This window comes from Gymnogyps californianus, unplaced genomic scaffold (assembly GCF_018139145.2).
Source record: "Gymnogyps californianus isolate 813 unplaced genomic scaffold, ASM1813914v2 HiC_scaffold_32, whole genome shotgun sequence".
NCBI lineage: Eukaryota > Metazoa > Chordata > Aves > Accipitriformes > Cathartidae > Gymnogyps > Gymnogyps californianus.
Window position 1 is genome coordinate 354,261 of NW_026114202.1, and position 15,763 is coordinate 370,023.

At 65.1% G+C, this 15,763-nt stretch overlaps 2 protein-coding genes across 2 annotated transcripts; both read right to left on the reverse strand.

The window, feature by feature from the left end:
- Positions 1-9,463: 9,463 nt before the first annotated feature.
- On the reverse strand, positions 9,464-12,519 carry SLC39A5 (solute carrier family 39 member 5). Its single transcript, XM_050914058.1, has 10 exons — positions 12,158-12,519; positions 11,888-12,068; positions 11,605-11,779; positions 10,854-11,023; positions 10,619-10,756; positions 10,479-10,539; positions 10,192-10,404; positions 9,961-10,041; positions 9,694-9,884; positions 9,464-9,613 (listed from the first exon to the last, which is right to left on the reverse strand). Exons 1-10 carry the CDS (start codon positions 12,517-12,519, stop codon positions 9,464-9,466), a joined length of 1,722 nt encoding a protein of 573 aa, XP_050770015.1.
- A 1,214-nt stretch (positions 12,520-13,733) lies between these two features.
- Positions 13,734-15,420, reverse strand: NABP2 (nucleic acid binding protein 2). Its single transcript, XM_050914189.1, has 6 exons — positions 15,139-15,420; positions 14,923-15,061; positions 14,764-14,835; positions 14,586-14,667; positions 14,392-14,458; positions 13,734-14,276 (listed from the first exon to the last, which is right to left on the reverse strand). The coding sequence occupies exons 1-6, from the start codon at positions 15,215-15,217 to the stop codon at positions 14,104-14,106; spliced, it is 612 nt and encodes a 203-aa protein (XP_050770146.1). The 5' UTR covers positions 15,218-15,420; the 3' UTR covers positions 13,734-14,103.
- Between the last annotated feature and the right edge of the window lie 343 nt (positions 15,421-15,763).

A 15,763-nucleotide genomic window follows, 5' to 3' on the forward strand; every position in this document is an offset into this window, starting at 1 on the left:
ATAAGGAAAAAAATGCACTTCAAAGTCCTTATTCACAACCCTAAGTAAGTCTGTGTTTATTTTTCTAATGCAGCATCTTGGCAGGTTTATTAGCGTGCGTGTATGTGGGATCATTGTTTTTTGTTTTGGGTTTTCTTTTTTTAATTTTAGAAGTCATATTTATAATGCAGGTTTGAAGCATTCGAGAATGTTGCACTGTTTTTTTCCGTTGGTGGGGTTTTTTTTTCATTCTGAATTACTGTAACAGTATCATGTGCAAAAAACAATACTCTTCCTCCATATCACGAGTCTGTTCAAAGCCAAAGACTGGGATGCAGAGAACGAGAACGGGCTGACCAGGGCGACAAGCATTTCGGGAACCATCTTCTCCCCCGAGCTCCTTTCCCTCCGCAGCCTGGCCGAAAGCGGGGAGCGCGGGGCTGGGGCCGAGGCTCCCGCCCGTGGCCGCCCCGGGGGCATCCCAGTGTGATCCCTCCGGGATGGGAGCGGGAAGAAAAGGATCCCTGTCTCCCACCAAGTCCTCGGTGGCCGCTCGCCTCCTCTTTGCCGGCTAGACTGCGATGGGACCAGGCGAGCCTTGTGCTGCGGCTCTTCTGCCCAGCGTTTCAGAGACAAAAAGCATTTCTGTAACCAAAATAAGGTATTACGTCTTTTTTCTTCTTTTTTTTTTAAATAGTTTCTAAATGAAGGTGGCTCCTGTTAGGGTGGTGTTTGTCGGGTTTAGGTTGCGGTGCGGAGCAGGCATTGGAGCCGGCCGTTCCCGGGGGAGGCTCCCGGCGGGCGAGGGTGCTGCTGGCAGCCCGCGGGGAGGGTCCCCTCGCACTGTTTCTTTCTTTTACCAAAGCCAAACTCTTAGAACCAAATATGAAGTTTCAGTCTTGGCCTTTGGGTGATAAGCACATTTTCTTCACGTTTCACGTAGGAGTTTTTCCCGGAGGGGAGCGGGGTCGGGGACCTCGCGTTGCTCTTGCTCAGCACCAGCTCGCCGGTGGAGCTCGGTCTCCCCGTCCCATTACCAACCCGCACTTTGTTCTGCAAAGCACTTGAGAAATTTGCCCTCGGCGAGATCTCGGAGCAGGAGCGGTGGTCAGCCTTGGTCCCCGGAGGGCTCCGGTCCCCGGGCAGTGGGGGCCGGGTGCTTCTGAGGGGCAGGGCTCCTCTGGCCGCTCCGGAGGGATCTTCCCTTTTCGGGCCGCGAGCCCCCTCCGCCCCGCTCTCGGCAAGGCGGCGGCAGCGGCTTGCTGGGCCGGCGGGTCCCCTCCTTTGGTGCCAGCGTAGGATCGTGTCCCTGGCCGACCGCGTCTCCCCCTCCCCGCTCCCCCCCAACCCTCTAGCTTGAAAGAAAGTGTTAACCTTTCTGCACCGAATACCTCAGTTCGGAACCAGAATAAACTCACGAAACTTGAATAAAAAGATCCTTTTTGAAGATCCTTTTCAGTATTCTACAGAGGAGAACTGGAAAAAAAGACTTGTTTACATTGCTGTCGAGTCCGCACTTGCCTCTTGCAGCTCTTTCCCTTTCTGGGAGGAATTTAGGCATCACTTTATCTCTTCTCACTGCCGGCCCTCACCCTCCCCACGGGGTAGGAAAAGGGGTCCAAAGTCCTAAGCCGTCATCTTCAAGGGCTAAAGTACTTTTTCAGGCACACAGAGGGGTCGAGCTGCCACCGGCCTTGGCTCTCGTCCCCGGTGCAGGCAGCGATTCCCAGGGACGGAGATGGGTTCAGAGCAGGGCAGACCCTGGGGCCGTGGTGGCTCCCTCCCCTTGAGTGATGCTCCGTCTCTCCCAAAGTCAGTTGGGGAGAGCTCGGAGGCACCAGCAGAGCCGGGCCACCCCGTGCCCGCCGCGGGAGGGACGCGGCTGTGCTCCTCGTGTCCTGGTCCTTGATGCCGTGTGGCTTTAGCATGGCTGACGGGGGACGGGACTCCAGCACCATTTCACTTGAACACGGCTTTTTCCTGTAGCCAAGGTGAGAGCGTTCCTTCGAGCACATGGAGAATGCTGCTTTTCCTTCACTCCCCCTTATTTTTTGGAGTATTATTGTGGTTTTCAGTTTCTTTGTTTAGAGAAGAAAACTGATCTTTCTTTTGGCCTTGTTTCTGTGCTACGACGTGTTACCTTCCGCTCAACTTGACGACTAAAACTATGACGAGACAATCAATGTGATCTCTGTAAGGGCTTCTCCATTTCTTCTCTGCAGCACCATGCTTTATATATGTGTGTTCTTTGCTCTTAGCGAGGATCTTTTTCTCCCCTCCCCTTGTGTCTTATTAAAAATAATAATAATAATAATAATAATGATGGAGGGAACCGAGGTTTCAGCAGCGCATCCGTGGTCTGGGAGCACATGGGAGGAAACATGGGGTGGGGTGGGAAGGGGGACGTGCGGCCAGTTTCCTTGCGGGTACCAGTCTTGTTCTCCTTTAACGCTGTATTGTATACATTTGACAGCACAGCTTGACAATTTAAGTAATAATCAAAGTGTTTGGTAATAATGCATTATTTTGCTAAACGAGATTTGTGATGGTTTCCCTAGTGCATTGTAAAGAGGGATGGAGGGAAACTTCCGCCGCCCTGCCCGCTCCCCCCCGGCCCCTCGTGGGGCGGCGGGCGGGGGCTCCCCCAAATCTTCCTCCCCACGGACCTTTATGCCAAAGTTGGACCATTTCCCGCTTAGCGTTCTGCCGGCGCCCGGCGCCCGTTTGGTGTAGCTCTCACCAAGCAGCGACTTCTTCGGCTTCCCCCCTCGCTGCTACTTAAACCTCCTGGTTTCCGATACGCAGGCACCGGATCACCCCTCCCCTCCGCTGCCCCGACCTCCGAAAAAAGGAAGTTTCTCTCCGCCCCCTTGGTCCAAAGCACTTGCTTCAAGTAATAAGCACTTTTGTTAAAGCATGAGTCTGGATTCCCTTTAGCATCCCACGGGATAGAGAGCAGCAAGAGCGGAAGGGATAAGAGAGTGTCTTTGGTTTTATTTTTTCATTTTTAATTTAAAAAAAAAAAAAAGTTTGTTTCTAGGGAATGAATGAACAAAGGGAAGTTGTGTTTTGCGAGAGAGAAGAAAAAAAAAAAAACAGCACAAATACATTTCAACTCAAAAGGTGTATTTGCACTGCCATTGCTAGAGAAAGGGGCTGCCAGCCCTGCGGCCCCGCTGAGCCATATAAACTGCTGACAAACACTGAATGTAACGTCCTTGCAGAGGGCAGCCCAGGGAGGCTGGGATTGGCTTTATTCTCGACGGGCACGTCGCTGAAATTCAGAAATAACTAATGATGATGAGAACCTGGTTGGTGTTTCTTTGTTGTTGCTGTTCCCGAGCTGCAGGCAATTTGAAACTTTTTTTTCTTTAGGGAAATGTTTCCCCCCGCTCCCGTCCCCTCTCCCCCTCCGCCCCATCCCTGCCCCGGACGGAGCGAGGAGCTCCCTCGACCAAAAGCGAGATGCAGATGAGCAGTCCCCGGCCCCGCCAACCCCGTCCCAGGGCTGGAATCCGGCAGATATAAAAGTAGCACTAAAGACAAAGCAAAAACTCCAAAAAAATGGAACAAGTTCTTCTTCTGTTTGTTTGTTTTGAGCGCTCTGAGTGTGGTAGCGATTCGGTAGGAACCCCGGGGTCCCCCAGCGTGCGGGGTGAGGTGTTAGTGAGAAACAAGAGAAAAACCAAAACAAGGAACAAACTGCAAAGACCCAAGAAACAATCTTTTTCTTTGATTTTATTCTGTTTGGGGGGGCGGGGGGCCGGCCCCGGGGAGCTGCCCCCGCTCCCTCCCAGCTCCACCCCGAGGGTCCCCGCGTCCCCCCGCCTGCCACAGGGACCACAAACGGGGGGACCTTGGGGTCCCCCCAGGCGTGAACGTCGGGGTCGGACCCGTGCAGACTGTCAGCCCACGCTCACCTCTGCCTTCAGTCAGAAACCAAAGGAAAAACCAACCCCTTCCAGTCAAGATACTGGCACGGACACGCGGATTCTTTGGTTCGGGGTTGTTTTTTTTCTTTTTCTTTCCTTTTTTTTTCCTCCTTTTCTTTGTTTCTTTGTTTTTCTCCAAGGACGCGAGGAGCTGTTCAAACCTCTTCTCCTGGCTGAATTTTTCTGGGCTCAGCAATGCTGGGTGCGTTTGAAAGGAGAAAAAAACCCGACAAAGCCGAGACTCGGCCGAAGCGTCGGCGGGAGCTTCGGAGCGGGGAGGCGGAGGGTAACGTATGCACGAGGCGAGGGCCCTGCCGGGAGCTCTCCGAGGGGGAGCGGTGGCTCCCTGCATCGCAGCTCTTTAGTTAAACTAAAATCCTTGGAGCCGCGGCACGAGGCTGGAACGGGATGGAGTCAGAGCCCCCGAGGGGCAGGGTGGGGAAGGGGGATGCGTCTCTAAGGACTCGAAGGCATCTGTAGCAAGCTCTGTGTCTTTACAATATCCTGTGTGTAAATGCTGCACCTCTGTATATTATGCACATAAACATTTCTTTGAATAAGATAGGACAGACCTCATCACCAGTCAGGTATAAACGACTCTTCCTCTTCTGTGTCTCGGTGTTCTGGCGTGCGTGTGCGTGCAAGCGGTTCGTGTGCGGGTCCGTGTGTCTGGGCGTTGTCTGAGCTTCCCGTGCAGGGGAGAAGGAGGGAAGAAAGAGGAAAATAGCCTTACTCGACCCAGTCGTATCGATATTGTTCGTCAACTTGAAAATAATAAAGTAAATGCATGGAAACCTCTAGCTGAGCCACGGTGCGTGACCGTGGGTGTGATGTTTCGGAGATCCAGGGTGCCGAGTGTCTCGTGCCGCGCATCCCGAAGGGGTTTCTCCTTTAGCTGCGGAGGGTGGGCGGCTGCTGCCTCCCGCACCCGGTCCTTCCTCCTGCCCTTTCTTTTTCTTCTTTTCCTGAGGCCGTAGGGAGTGAATTCCTCACGGCTTGACCAAAACTGCCGTTTCTTTGGTGCTCTGCACTTAGTTTCCAGGGGTCGTCGTCGGTCCTCGGAGCCCCGGGGTGCTGCGGGTCCCCGCCGTGCTGCTCTGCCCGCCCGCTGCCGGCGCTGCCCGTCTGTCCGCAGACCTGCCGCCGGCTTCCTCGCCCCGGGAGTGAGCCCTTCCGAGCTCTGCCTCCGGCGAAGGACATGGATGGAGTCGCTGATCGGGTTAGTCCGGGTCGGATTAAACACGGTGGCTGCCCACGCTGGGAGGAGAGGCTGGGGAGGGGGCCAGAGGCGCGAGGGGTCCCGGCCCCCCAGCCCCGCTGCGGGACGGGGCGAGGGCTCCCGGCGTTCGGGCGGCGTGCGGGTGCCTCGATGCCGGCAGCGTTGTTCCATTCCTGAATTTTGCACTATGTGAAACGTGGCCAGTTTAGGAGGGGGGGCGTGGAGGGGACGCGCTGCCCGGCCTCTGCCTGCGAGGGACCTGGGGGGGGGGGGTTGACCAAAAGGAAAATCAAAGATGACGTAGGCCGGCCGTGGGTGAGAGGGTCCCGACGCGCCGGGAGCTGCGGCGCGGGGAGCTCGGAGGGCATTACGACAAACCCAGAGCCTGTCCTGAGCGCTGGACTTGACAACACTTTTCCTACTTGAAGGTACTAACCAAAACAGCTGCTTTCTTCAACGCCCCCCCTCCGCACCCCGGAGGTGGGCTGGGGGCCGGTGGGGGGGTGCTGTGCCGGGCCTGGCTGCGGCTGTGAGGGGAGCGGTGCTCGGAGCCGGTCCTTGTCCTGCCGTGCCCCAGAGAGCTCTCGCGTCCCCGGTCACACACCCCTGAGCCCTTACCGGCGTCTGGCTCCGGCTGCGGGGACAAGAGGTGGGGTGGGCAGAGGAAGGCTGAGAGCAAAACCTGCGGCCCCGCTGGTTTTGCAAGAGGATTGAGCCTGAATTTCAGCCCTCCGGCAGGCAGGTCCTTGCCCAGGGTCGCATCCTTGCCTGTCCCCCCGCGGCAGCCGTGCTCCCCCGCAGCTGGTGGGCGCACGCGTCCCGAAGCGGCCTGCTACAAGCCGTCGCGTTCGGTAGCACGGGCTTGAAAATTGCACTGAAACCATTACATGCCAGTTCCTCCTCCTCCTCCAACAGATCTGAATTTCTTTTTGAGCCCTCAGTTTTTCCCGTCAGCCTGCGTTCCCTCTCCTGCGCGCCCCAAACCCACTGAGGCTCCCGTCCCCAGCGGCGAGAGCCACGAGGGCTGGCTTCGGGCCAGAGCCTCTCCCTGTGGATCTCCAACTCCATCCCAGCACAGCAGAGCAGGGACTGGGCAGGGAGCTGCCGGACCCGCGACAGAGGGATGGCCGGGCTTCGTGATGCTTCCCCACTCTTTCCAAACCTGTTAGTGTCCGGGAAATCTCATTAAACGCTGCAGGCGTCGGGCTGAATTCCGTCACGGGCCGGGATTTAGTGTGAGCTCAGAGCAGCAAGCCGCCGCGAGCTGGCGTTTGGGCAGGGCTCGGCGTTAAGAAATAGTGTCTGTTTGCAGGGAGGGTGCAGTGCTGCCGGTCAGAGACCTCCCGGCTCCCAGTGCCCGGCGTTCCTCGCCCTCTCCAGGGTCAGGAGCGTGGATGTTGGGTGTGTGGGTCCGTATGTCCGTGGGCACACACGTGCTCTGTCTCAGCAGGCGCTCTCTTAGCTTTAAAGATTTCTGAGTGCTCTAAGACCCCTTTCAAAGTCCTTTTAAAGTCATTCGGTAGGTTCTTCCCTTCCCTTTTCCTCCTCGATACGCATGGAAGGGAGTTTACGGCGATTTGCTTCATTTCTCGCCTGTCCTGCGTCAGGGAAGCACAGGTTGGTGACGAAGGGCTCGGCCCCCCCCTCCCCGCTGCAGCCAGGTCTCATGCCGGGCGACCCGCAGCCTTCCGGACCGTCCCGCTGGCCAGTCCGGGTTTGACGTCTGTTAACGTCCCTCTTGGACCAGATTTCGGTGCCCTCCTGCTGCTCGGGGCAGGCTGTCCCGGGCGGCAGCAGTGGTTCCTCTGCCCGACACCGGTCCCCTCGCGGGTGTCCGGCGCAGGGGACGGTGATGGGGCGGGGAGGGGTCTCGGGCATCTCCCGGTCCAGCTGCAGATGTGCCAAACGTGGGGAGCGGGCGCTGGTGCTCGGCAGAGCTGCTCCCGGGCATCCCCGGCTCCCCTCGCGGGCACTGAAGCCCACCCTCGCTGCCCGCGGGACCGGGGCTGGGGCAGCTGCAGGGACATTCGCCCGCCTGCGGCGTGACCGTCCCCTCGGCTGCCCCGGGGCTGGCCGGAGCCCTGGGCACCGCCCGGGGCCTTGGACGCTCCGGTCCCTGGCGCTGGTTTTTTGGCTGTTTCAGACCTTTGCAGGGAGCGGAGAGCGACGTTCCCTGGGGACAGGGCCTGGGCTGGTTCCTCTCCCAGCTCCGTCTGCTCTGGGCACCCTGAGCCCCCACGCTTCACGGGTGCCCCGGTGTGAGACCAGCCCAGGGATGGGGTGCCCTAGGCACCCCGATCCCCCCGTTTGCCCCGTGCCGGGCTGGCCGGCTGCAACCGAGCGGGAGGTTTCTGTGCCGTGGGAAGAGCCAGCGCAGGATGGGAGAGTCTCTTTAGGCTCGTTTGTGGGGTGGTTAGATAACGAAGAGCTGCTTTAATTTGTGTCTTCTCTGCACTGTTCACACCTACCTCTGGCAATAACCGGGCTGGGGCACAGACCTGGGGAAACGCTTTCGCACCTCTCGGACCCGCAGCCTCAGCGCCGGACCAAGACGGCGGCGCGCGTAGCGAGCGCGGCTGAGCCAGGGCAGGAGCGGCCGGGCTCTGCCCGGATCTGCCTGCAACGGGCAAGCGCCCCTCTCCCAGCAAGGGGTGGGTCGAGGGGGAGAGCGGCCCCGAGCGAGCCCCTTGCACGCCGGCCCAGCGCGCTCGGCGTCCGCGTGTGCCGGCCCCGCGCGCTCGTCCGTGTGTAGCAGCTGCTTCGTCTCCGCTGAAGGCATTTTTACTTTAACTCCCCGGCTTCGTTCCCCTCCAGTGCACTGAAATGTGGAACCTGCTGAGCAAAAACCTGCGTGCGGCCGTGCTGTTGTTCCTCAGCGGCAGGGCTGAGGCAGTCGTTCTTGCTGGGGACCTTTAATCGTGGATGCCTTTGTACTTGGGCAGGGAGGGAGAGGTGAGCGCGCCAGCTCGAGGGGTCGGTGCCCCAGCGTCCCCGCAGCGAGCGCCGTCGGCACCGTCCCCATCCGAGACCCGGCGGAGGCAGGGTCTGCGCTGTCCCGCGGCGCCCGCGGTGCAGATCCCGGTGCCGCCGCGTCGGTGGTTCAGGCATCTCCCTCCCCTCTGTAGGTGCTTCTTCCTTCAACCACTGGTTCAAAGCACAAGCGCGGGGCCGGGCGGGCGGCGGGGCGAAGAGGGCTCCGCTCCCCAGGGCGCAGGGGCTCCCGGCCCCTCGCCACCCCCGCACGCCTGCCCCGTGGAGACCCGCCGCGAGTAGGGTAGAGTTTTGATGTGCAATTTAAAAATAGGAAAAAAAAAAAAAAAAAGTATGAAATCCCCCCGGGGCCGTCACGGCGGCCTTGAGGTGCCGGGTGCCTTGGTGGGCAAACTGAGCCATGTCCCCCTGAGCTTGCTGGTTTCTCACCCTTCTCCTGAGAGCAGGCGCCCCAGAGAGCCCCGAAATCAGTCCCGACCAGCGAAGCACTTGTCTCTGGGTAGAGGAAATTGGAGCGAGCAAAATCCCTTCGTGTCGTGCAAGGGAAACACAAAGCCGTTCAACCCCCTCGCGGTTCTAGGGAGCGAATATGAGGCGATACGTAGGAGAAGAAGGAAATCAGCCCAACAAGCCATCCGTCCCCGCAGCGCAGATGCTATCCTGTCGGCCTCCTCCTTACCCCCGCCTGAGCCTAGTGAGCAGTTACTTTTGTCTCGGATGTTCCATATATGTATTTTCAGAAATCCTGCATCACCTTTGGGGAGGGAGGGGGGAAAAGGAACTAAAAAGAATTAAAAAAATAAAAATTAAAAAAAAAAAAAGAAGAGAAAAGCATTCAGACTTGATCTATTTTATACAATGTAAGCTGCGACCAAGTCCTGTTATTCATATTGTGGCTTTGAATCAATTATGTTTATTAAAATGCTATTGCTTCTATGTCCTGTGGTCCTTTCTCCGCTAAAGGCTGGTCCAGGGGGAGCGGGAAGGGGAAACGCGCTCGACCTCGCCCCCGGAGCCGGGCGTACGAGCACCCTGCTGCCCTCCCGCCCCGCGGAGCGCTGGGTGCCCGGTCCCTCGGGAGAGGACACGGGGCGGCGAGGGGACCCCATGTCCCCTCCCCGCAGGGACGGAGGGGCTGGGGGGGGCTGCGCAGGGCTGAGCCACGGAGACTCCCGGGGACGCCGCTGGGGGTCTCACAGGAGGGGAGAAAGTCCAGTCCTGGGGGGCACGTTTGGGGTTCCCGCCGTCCTGCCGTCCTTCCAGCTCGGCCGCCGCTGGCTCCGGCCGCGGTTCCCCGCTCCGGTCGGCGGCGGGGGCGAGCAGGGCCAAGCCACAGGGCCACTCAGGGCTGCAGCCAGGCGCGGACGTGTCCCTCGGCGAGGGCGATGCCCAGCATAATGCCGCTGCCCAGCAGGAACCCCGCGTTCTGCAGGAGGAAGCGGCCCCAGGTGCCCTCGCCGGGGCCCTCGGCACCCCGCAGCGCCTCGGGGAGCTGGGGCAGAGCGGGGGGCTCAGCGGGGGCCGGCACGAGGCCCAGCCCCGCGGCTGCCTCCCCCCCAGCCGCCCCCTTACCATGTCGGCCAGGGCCACGTAGAGGAAGATGCCGGCGGTGGCGGTGAGGATCCAGGGGGTGAGATGGGACGTGCTCTGCCCTACGGCCGCCCCCACGGCCGCCCCCAGGCAGGAGAGCAGGGCCGAGAGCAGGTTGAGGAGCAGGACGGTGCGGGGGGCCGTGCCCGCCCGCAGCAGCACCGCCAGGTCACCTGTGGGAAGAGGAGGGTGGGTGGCGGGGGGCCGCGGTGGGGTGCCACGGCTGGGGCGGGGGGGGCAGGCACCTACCCAGTTCGTGGGGCAGCTCGTGGCAGAGCACGGCCAGCGCCGTGCTGAGGCCACTGGAGAGGCTGTGGGAGAAGGCGGCACCTGCGGGAAGAGGGTCCTTTGCCCCGGACCTGCGCGGACCCTGTGCCCCGATGCACCGTGCACCCCCGTCCCTGTGCACCCCCGTCCCTGTGCACCCCCTGTCCCCGGGCACCCCTTGTCCCTCCATCTCCACCTCCCCGTGCCCCTCACCGATGGCCAGCCCGTCCGTCAGGTTGTGGATCCCGTCCCCCAGCACCACCATCCAGACAACATCAGTGGCCCCGGGGCTGGGGGGCAGCGTGGGGCCATGGGAGTGTCCGTGGGGGGGGCCGTGGGGGTGTCCGTGGGGGTGTGCGTGGGGGTGTCCGTGGGGCTGGAGCTCCAGCTCTGGCTCCGGTGCTGTCAGGTGTCGTAGCTCGGCCCCTGCGGTGGGGGAGACGCGGGGTGGGTGCCGGGGCCGGGGGCCGCGGGTGCTGTGGGGTGTGAGGGGGTCTTACCTCCTCGCGACAGTGCCAGGACCCCCGCGGCCACGTCAGGGGTCTCTGCAGGGGAGTGTCCCTGGGGAAGACAGAGGCATTGGGTACGATGCTGGACCTGGTGGCAGCCTCGTGCCCTCCCCAGCGCCTGTGGTGCTCACCGTGGCATCCCGGCTCCGCCGTAGCATCCCCAGGAGCAGTTCCACCAGGAAGAGCAGGTAGATGCCCCCCAGCACCGCCAGCCCCTGCAGCACCGCGGCCCCCGGCTCTGCCGGCGTCTCCTGGTGCCTCCCCTGGGCCTGGACACGGGTGACCGGCAGCTCAGGGGACCCGGACGCCCCAGTCCCCCCCAGGTGCTTCGTGCCACCTCCGGCCCACTGGGGCGGGGGTACCTACGTGGGGCCAGAGGTGGAGCAGGGCGTCCCCGCAGAGCGTCCCCACAGCCAGCGCCACCAGGAAGGCCAGCAGCGAGCGGAAGAAGCTGCGGCTCAGCAGCGGGACGAGGACGACGGCCAGGGCGGAGGGCAGGCTGACGAAGGTGACGGCCAGGAGCCCCCAGCCCAGTGCTGCGAGGCGGGTGAGATGGGCACGGCCGGGACAGGAGGGTGCAGGACCCAGGGATGGGGATGCAGGATGGGGGTCCTTGGGGATGCAAGGATGGGGACCCCGGGGCCGGGAATGTGGGGTGATGGGAACCTGGGGACGGGGGACGTGGGAGGGGGGCACTCGGGAATGCAGGAATGGTCAATGCAGGGATGGGGTGGCAGGGAGTGGGGACATGGGGACCAGACACTGGAGGAATCCAGGGATGGCAATGAAGGGACAAGGGACCTGGAGAGCTGATGATGGAGGAGCCAGGGACGGGGATGCAGGGATAGGGTCCACAGGGTCCAGCTGATGGGGGACCAGGGGCTCAGGGAGCAGGGAGAGTGGCCATGGGACCAGACGATGGGGGAGCCAAGGATGGGGGCTACAGAGACAGGGGACATGGGGACCAGACTCTGGGGTACCAGGGGATGGGGACACAGCGATGTGAGACCTGGTGACCGGCTGACGAGGGACCTGGGGATGGGGCTGCAGGGACAGGGGACCCAAGGAGAGATGACCTGGGGCTGGGGGCCATGAAGGGGCCCCAGATTGGGGTTACCTGGCCACAGGGCCCCCCCCGGGGGAGGCAGCGTCACCTCGTCGCTGTGCTGGATGCAGACGCGGCTGTCGATCTGGTAGAGCAGGGCCGGGCAGAGGAGGGTGAACTGCTCCGGCGTCAGCTGGGACACCGAGTCCAGCCCAAAATTCACCAGCAGCTGGGTGACGTTGAGGCACTGCGGGGGGGGCGGTGGTGAGCGGCGCTGGGGGGGCCGGGACTCCCGGGGGGTTCCCAGCGCGTGGCAGCGGAGCAGGACGGCACGACCCCCCCCGGCCCCGCTCACATCGTCGTGCGGGTGGTCGGCACTGGAGTGCTCCAAGCCCAGCATCCTCCCCAGCAGGCTCAGGCCGGGCTGGTCCCGCCGGGGGGGCGGGGGGGCCCCGCGGCTCCCAGGGGTGGCCCCGGCACCGGGGGGATCGGTGGGCGCCGGCTTCATCCAGCTTTTTGTCTGGGAGGGCTCAGGGCTGGGGGACGTGAGCGCGGATGAGCCCCCTCCATCATGCCGGGGTTGGGGGGCAGCCCCCCGGGAGCGGGCGAGGGGGAGGCCGGATACCTGGGGGGGCGGGTGGGCGGCGGGGCGCTGGGTGCCGGGTCCCCGCCGTGCTCCCAGGCGGGGTGCCAGTGCCGGTGCTTCTCCTCCTGCACCTCCAGCAGGTCGAGGTGGCTGACGTGGCCGTGGCCCAGCTCCTCATGCTGGATCTGCACCACCTGCACCCGGCCCAGCCCCAGGCTGCCCAGCAGCCGCGCCAGCCCCTCGAAGGGCAGCGTCCCGTTGGCCCCGTACTGCCCGAAGAGCTGCTGCAGGTAGTAGCCGTGCTCCTGCGCCGCGTCCTCGGGCAGCGGCCCCGGCTCCCCGACGGCCCCCAGAGCCAGCAGCAGCCCCAGGACGCCCAGGAGGAGCCCACGGGGGCCCATGGGGCCGGATCCTGCAGGCGACGGAGGGGGGGTCCCCGGCGGAGCTAGGGGAGAGGGGGATGCCGGTGTGAGGGCGGCGGGGGCTGCAATGTCCACCGTCCCCCCCCAGCCCCGTGGGGCGCAGCCCCCGGTGCCCCTGGGTCCCTCCCAGGACGCGGGGTCCCTCTGAGCAGCCCCCGGTACGCACCCTCCCGATGCCCGTCCGTCGGCTGGAAAGCAACAGGCGGCATCAGGGTCACGGCCCGGGGACACGTGTCCCTGCCCGAGGGCTCAGGGACACCCACCGGGGAGTGGGGCGGGGGGGCCGGGCAGGGCCAGGTGCTGTCCCCGTGTCCCCCACGGGGCCGGGCTCCCCAGGGTGGGCGATGGGGGGGGGGGCGTGGGGACAAGGCTGGGGGGACAGGGTGACACTCGTCCTTGAGGGGAAGTTTTGCAACTAGGGCAGCTTTTGTGTTGGAGTTAATGTTTCACCGGGTGGGGAGATAACGCCAGCGGCACCCCCCGGCAGGGCGCTCGCACCCCCACCCCGCCCGCCCGCGCCCCCGACGCACCCACCCACAGCCCCGCCCGGCGTGGCCGTGTCCCCCCGCCAGCTCCCACCCCGCTGCGCGGACGCGGGAACAGCCCGGCACGGCGATGAGAAACACCAAAGGGCAGGTGGGATGGCGGGACGGCCGTGGGGCCCGTCCTCCCCCTCCACGTGGGACTTGCTGATGCCATGGGGCTGGGAAAATCCCATGACTCCGGGAGCTGGCATCCCGGTGTCATCCCCACCGCGGCACAGGGTCCCACGGGTGCCCCCACCTTCACCAGGGCTGACCCCCTCCTACCGAGGTGGGTGTCGCGGTCCCCGGCATCATCCTGTTCATGGGGCCCCGTCCCGCCGGGTGTGGTGCCGGCATTGCCCGTGCCCCCCCCCCCCCCCCCCCCCGGACCCCTCCCGTGCCCACCCCCCCCCAGGGGCTCACCTGGGGCCGCACTGTGCCGATGGCGGGGGCCGGGGGACGCGCCACTGACCGGCCCCCGTCCCCGTGCCACGGCTGCGCCGTCTGCTGCGCCCGAACCGGGGGGGGCCAAGGGTCACCCAGGCGCTGCTCCCAGCCAGCCCCGGTGCCGGGAGGGGCCGTGCGGGGAGGGCCTTAAAGGGCGAGGGGGGTCCGGGTCCCCCGCGCCAGGGCCAGGGCTGCGGGCAGGGAGCAGGCAAGGCGCAGGCAGGAGGTCAACCTTTATTAACACCTGCCCTGACAGGTCCTGGCCGCCGGCCTTGGCGCAGGCGAGGGCAGGCAGTGGCTGGGTGCGGGGGGCACGGGGTGGGGGGGGGCTGCGGACCCCCGGCCCCAGGGGCTGCCGGGCAGCGGCCGCACGGCTCAGCCCCGTCCTGCCCGGGACCCCCGAGCCCGGCCGGCCCAATACGGGGGGGCCTGGGCCACCCCCGCCCTCCCCGGAGGCAAGTGAGCGGGGGCAGCGGGGCCCGGCCGGCCCCCTCCTCGCCCCGGGGGCTGCTCAGGGCCCGGGGCAGGAGCCGGGGGGGCCGGGGACCCCCACCACAGACCGTGCCGGGGGCCGCGGGGGTGTCCCGGCCCGTTATCTCTTGCTGCTCCTCCGCGTCTCCTTGCCGTTGCTGACGGGGCCGGCGGCGGGGCCGGGGTGGCCGGGCTGGCTGCGGGTGATGCGGCCGCTGGGGGGGTGCGCGGGGGCGCTGGGGGGGTGCGCGGGGCCCCCCGGGCTCAGCCCGTTCCCGTTCTGGCTGTCGGGGGCTGGAAGGAGAGCAGAGCACCGGGAGGAAGGTGAGGCTGGAGGCACCCCCGAACTCGGGGGTGGCACCGGGGGGGTCCCGCGCCCCTGGGGTGGGGAGGGGGCTGCGTGACCTACCTGGGGAGGCCGCGGGGGGGCCCTGGCTGGTCTGCGAAGCAGCCGGACTCGCGCTCTCGTTCTGGGCCTGCGGAGGAGACGGAGATGCCCCGTGTGCCGGAGAGCCGGGGCGGCCGTGCTCGGGGGGGTCCCGGCGGTGCCAGCCTGGCCCCCCCCCCCCCGCCATCCCCGCAGCCCCGGCCCCCCCAACTCACCCCTTTGCTCTGCGACTGCTGCGCCACGTACTCGGGGTTGGGCTCGCTGAAGTTGGGCACCTCGGAGTAGACCATGCAGAACCTGCCGGCAGAGGGGGCGGTGGGGTCCCCCCGCCGCACCCCGGCCCCCCCCCCAACACCCCACCGGCTCCGGCGGGACCCCCGGCCCCGTCCTTACTCGCCGATCTTCTGCAGGTCGCCTCCGCGCCCCGTGTAGAGGGTCAGGCAGCCCTTGAAGACGGACGCGTAGCTGGAGGGAGAGGGACGGTGGCATCAGGCCGGGGGGAGCCCCGAGGGGACGGGGGTCCCGGGGTGGCCCCCCCCCCCTCCCACCTACCCCTTGGTGAGGCGGATGATGTCCCCGGGCTGGATGAGGTTCCCCACATCGTCCCACACCGAGATGTTGATGCTGCCCGTCTTGTCGGCCACCTTGCACGTCCGCACCTCGTGCCCGTCCTTCGTCTTCGTCACCCGGCCTGGGGGCGGGAGGGGGTCAGCGGGGCGGGGGGGGGGGCGCCGGGACCCCGGCCCCCCCCCCCGCCATCGCACCCACCCGTCTCCAGCACGATGAAGATGAGGTTGAGGTTCTTCAGCCCCGGTTTGACGTCCTTCACCAGCGTCTCGGTGCTCATGGTGCCGGCGGGGGCCCTGCGGACGCAGCCGTCACCCCCGGCCCCGCACGGGGACACCGGGGATGGGGGAACCGGGGGGGACACCGGCCACGGCACCCCCGGGACGGGCCCATGGGGATGGGGAGCAACCGGCCGCGGGGGCAGCACCGCTGGGGACGGGACCGCCGGGCTGCGGGGCCACACCGGGGACGGGACCGCGGGGACAGCACCCCCGGGGACGGGGCTACCGGGGACGGGGCTCCGGAGCCACCGGGCACGAGAGCGCGGGGCCGGGGCCGGCACGGGGCCGGGACCGATCCCGGGCCCGCTCGGCGCCCCGCCGTCCCGCCCCGCCACCAGGGGGCGCTTGCACCTCCCGCCCCGCCGCCCCCGGCGCGGCCCCCCCTGCTGCGCGCGCTGACCTGCCAGAGCGCCGCCGCCGCGGGCACTCCCGGAAGTCGCCGGCCGCCACCCCGGGCAGCCAATCAGCGCGCAGAGGGGCGGAGGACGTCCCTCGCCGCCGGCTAATGGCGGTGCAGAGGGGGCGGGCCTCAGGGGCGAGCTAAG

Excerpts from the sequence above, each read along its gene's own strand:
- SLC39A5 (XM_050914058.1), bottom strand. The coding sequence starts at position 12,519 with ATGGGCCCCCGTGGGCTCCTCCTGGGCGTCCTGGGGCTGCTGCTGGCT. Across the intron at positions 10,042-10,191 it reads GACGGACGGGCTGGCCATCG|GTGCCGCCTTCTCCCACAGC; the intron begins GTGAGGGGCACG and ends CTCTTCCCGCAG. Across the intron at positions 9,885-9,960 it reads CGAGCTGCCCCACGAACTGG|GTGACCTGGCGGTGCTGCTG; the intron begins GTAGGTGCCTGC and ends CTCTTCCCACAG.
- NABP2 (XM_050914189.1), bottom strand. The coding sequence starts at position 15,217 with ATGAGCACCGAGACGCTGGTGAAGGACGTCAAACCGGGGCTGAAGAAC. Across the intron at positions 14,668-14,763 it reads GACCTGCAGAAGATCGGCGA|GTTCTGCATGGTCTACTCCG; the intron begins GTAAGGACGGGG and ends CTCTGCCGGCAG. Across the intron at positions 14,459-14,585 it reads AGCAGTCGCAGAGCAAAGGG|GCCCAGAACGAGAGCGCGAG; the intron begins GTGAGTTGGGGG and ends TCTCCTCCGCAG.